Raw genomic sequence first — 2,737 nt, forward strand, 5'->3', positions numbered from 1 at the left:
CTTTATAGAAAATAATAGAATAGAAAAAATGCAATAGAATAGAATAAAACAGAATAGAGTACAATAGAAAAAAAAAAAAAACTGAATGTAATAAAAAAATAATAGAATAAAAGAATATAATAAAACAGAAAAAATAGCATAGAATAGAAAACAAAATAATAGAATATAAAAGAATAGATTCAATTAGAATAGAAAAGAAAAGAATAGAATAATAGAATAAAACTGCCTTCCGAGATTCGAATTTCAAATGAAATAGAATTTCGAAACGATTTTAAAACAATGAATATACAAAACAAGTCCTAAAGTATGAAAGCATGAATTTAAAAAATAATCATTCAAACAAAACAAACGTGCCGAAACAAAATGATTAACTTAAAGAAAGAATCCGAAACAAAATTAAACACATTTTTCTGTTGTGCACATCTCTATGTAGGTGTATATTTATCCATGTGATGTAAGAACCTTCATAATGGCTGTTCTTCAGCCTTCTAGGCCCACATCCCAAGGGATTGGCTGCAGCACCATATATATATATATATATATATATATATATATATATATATATATATATATATCTATAGAAGTCAGGGGAGAGCAATCAAACTTGCAACCTGTGAATTCCAGAACAGCCAAAAGAAATCAAAAACTGCACCACTGATTACAGAGGAGCCAAAAATAACTAAACTTGTCTAATATCCTAGCAACTTAAGTAGGAGGGTGCTACACTTACTTGCCCAGGTTTGTAAAATTTTTTAGGATAGGCTCTGCTGTTATATCCTATTTTATATTTAGGTAGAAAATCATTTATTTTAACCATTTTACTAATGCCAGGGGGAGTTGAATTTTTTTATTGCAAGAGGATAACTTTTCTGTCAAAATATCAGACAAATCATAGTTATGGTAGAGATGGAAGATAGTTAGGGTTCAAGCACCCACCACTAGTATATCTCTGGTATTTTGAGACCGTGGAAGTCAATTTTGGAGACTAGAAGGTTCTGAACCAGTATGAGATAATATGTGAACATGTCCAAAAGAAAAACATCAGTTGGCTATTCAAAGTGACCTCAACGGGGTTATGTACATTTCTGTTGGCGCATACATGAGCAGGTTGGATCACCAGACACTTTTATTTATGTTCTATAGGCAAAAAATGTGGCCTCCGTACTCCTCCTAACCAATAATGATGTTTGGTGTAGGTGCTGAATGGTCCAGATTGTGCAAGGGATAACTGAAGTCATTGTGAAACCGTTCATCCAAGAAAATCAAAGTTGGCCTGCACACAGGACAATGATTGGTAGAGAAAATCTAAAATAACCTTTTTTGGACGGAAACTGGTATAAGTGTGAGGACCCTTAAAGGATTAAGGTTTGCACGGAGCTTATTTGATGGTAGAATACATCTTCTTAATGCTTTTACTAAACACTTTATCTCTAATGCCATAAATAAGAGGGCTGAGAAGTCTTGGCAAATACATTAACATCAAAAAATTGAGCATTATCACCAAAAAATTATATTCTCCATGGTACATTTCTGAAAATGAAGACGTTAGAGAGAGCAGACATAGAAAGAGCTGAACTGCATGAAGGATCAAGGTTCTACCAGCCCTGGAGGCTGAAGACTTCCCAGAGCCAGTTTTTCGAGCTATCAACATAACCTTGATGTAGGTGAAGAGAATGACCAGAGACACCAGAATAAAAGTTCCTATTAAGGTGGAGAATTGTATGGTGTTTTGGACTGGTAGGACAAGTAATGATTGTTGCCTGCATAGTAGATTTTTTGAGAAATATTTCGTCTCAACACTGGAAATGAGGACTATAAAATCAGCAACATTGGGAAGCCACCCAACAAACCACATTGTTGCAATAGCAACATATGACCTCTGGGCTGTACATATTATGGTGTGTCTGAGCGGGAAGCAAATAGCTACATATCGTTCCAGGGCCATGAAGGCCAAGTTGTATGGAGTGATTCGAAATGCAGCTGCAGCACAGGTCACCAGAACGTAACAGATGGGTAAAGGAATATATATTAGGAGTCCAACACCCATACTCAGGAAGAGTCCAAGGCTGAGGTACACTGTATCGTTGATGAGCATATGGGCAAAAAGGATGTATCGTGCGTTCTCCCGGACGTGAGGAATGGTGAAGTAAACCACTAGAAGAACTAGAATGAAGTAGATGAAGAAACAGAAGCAGATGGTGGTGACGATGATGAAACCAATCTGTACATTTTGATACATTCGAAGGTATTGGCTGTTTAAGTAGGTGTTGTTATTGAAAGTACTGAATACGGTTAAGTTCGTCATGAGCAGCTTCTGAAAAAAGTGAAAAAAGAAATGACACAACTAGATAGCTAATCTCAATTTAACACTGACCCTAACACCTAACCCACATGAAACCTAACACTTGAAACTAACCCTCTCAATACCTAACCTCCCACAAACATTTAAAGCTTGACATAATACTCCCTAACACTAACCATGACCTTAACACTGTAATCCTTAAAATCTTTTTAACCTAAAAAGCCTTGTGTTTTTAAGTTCTGTAGCACTACTCCCATAGGAGCTGCAGGTATATTGCCCAGGTCCCCCTCAAGTACTTTTCCCCGCAGTCAGGCACACAGGCTCACTCACACTTTTCTTCAAAGATCAGTTTAGGAGTGTTGTTTTTATTTTTGGAGAACTTGGATACTGTTGAGGGAACTGAGTGGGATACTCCAAAAACAGGAGCTATGTACA

At 36.2% G+C, this 2,737-nt stretch overlaps 1 protein-coding gene across 1 annotated transcript; it reads right to left on the minus strand.

Annotated features, from left to right (window-relative positions):
- Nucleotides 1-594: 594 nt before the first annotated feature.
- Nucleotides 595-2,305, minus strand: LOC143926911 (odorant receptor 131-2-like). Its single transcript, XM_077450947.1, has one exon. It carries the CDS (start codon nt 2,303-2,305, stop codon nt 1,379-1,381), a length of 927 nt encoding a protein of 308 aa, XP_077307073.1. The 3' UTR covers nt 595-1,378.
- Nucleotides 2,306-2,737: the final 432 nt, after the last annotated feature.

The sequence above is a fragment of the Lithobates pipiens genome, unplaced genomic scaffold, assembly GCF_037356315.1.
Source record: "Lithobates pipiens isolate NorthernLeopardFrog02 unplaced genomic scaffold, aLitPip1_a1.2 Scaffold_23, whole genome shotgun sequence".
Lineage (NCBI taxonomy): Eukaryota > Metazoa > Chordata > Amphibia > Anura > Ranidae > Lithobates > Lithobates pipiens.

Bases quoted from the DNA above. Each gene is read 5' to 3' on its own strand.
- LOC143926911 (XM_077450947.1), bottom strand. From the start codon at position 2,305: ATGACGAACTTAACCGTATTCAGTACTTTCAATAACAACACCTACTTA.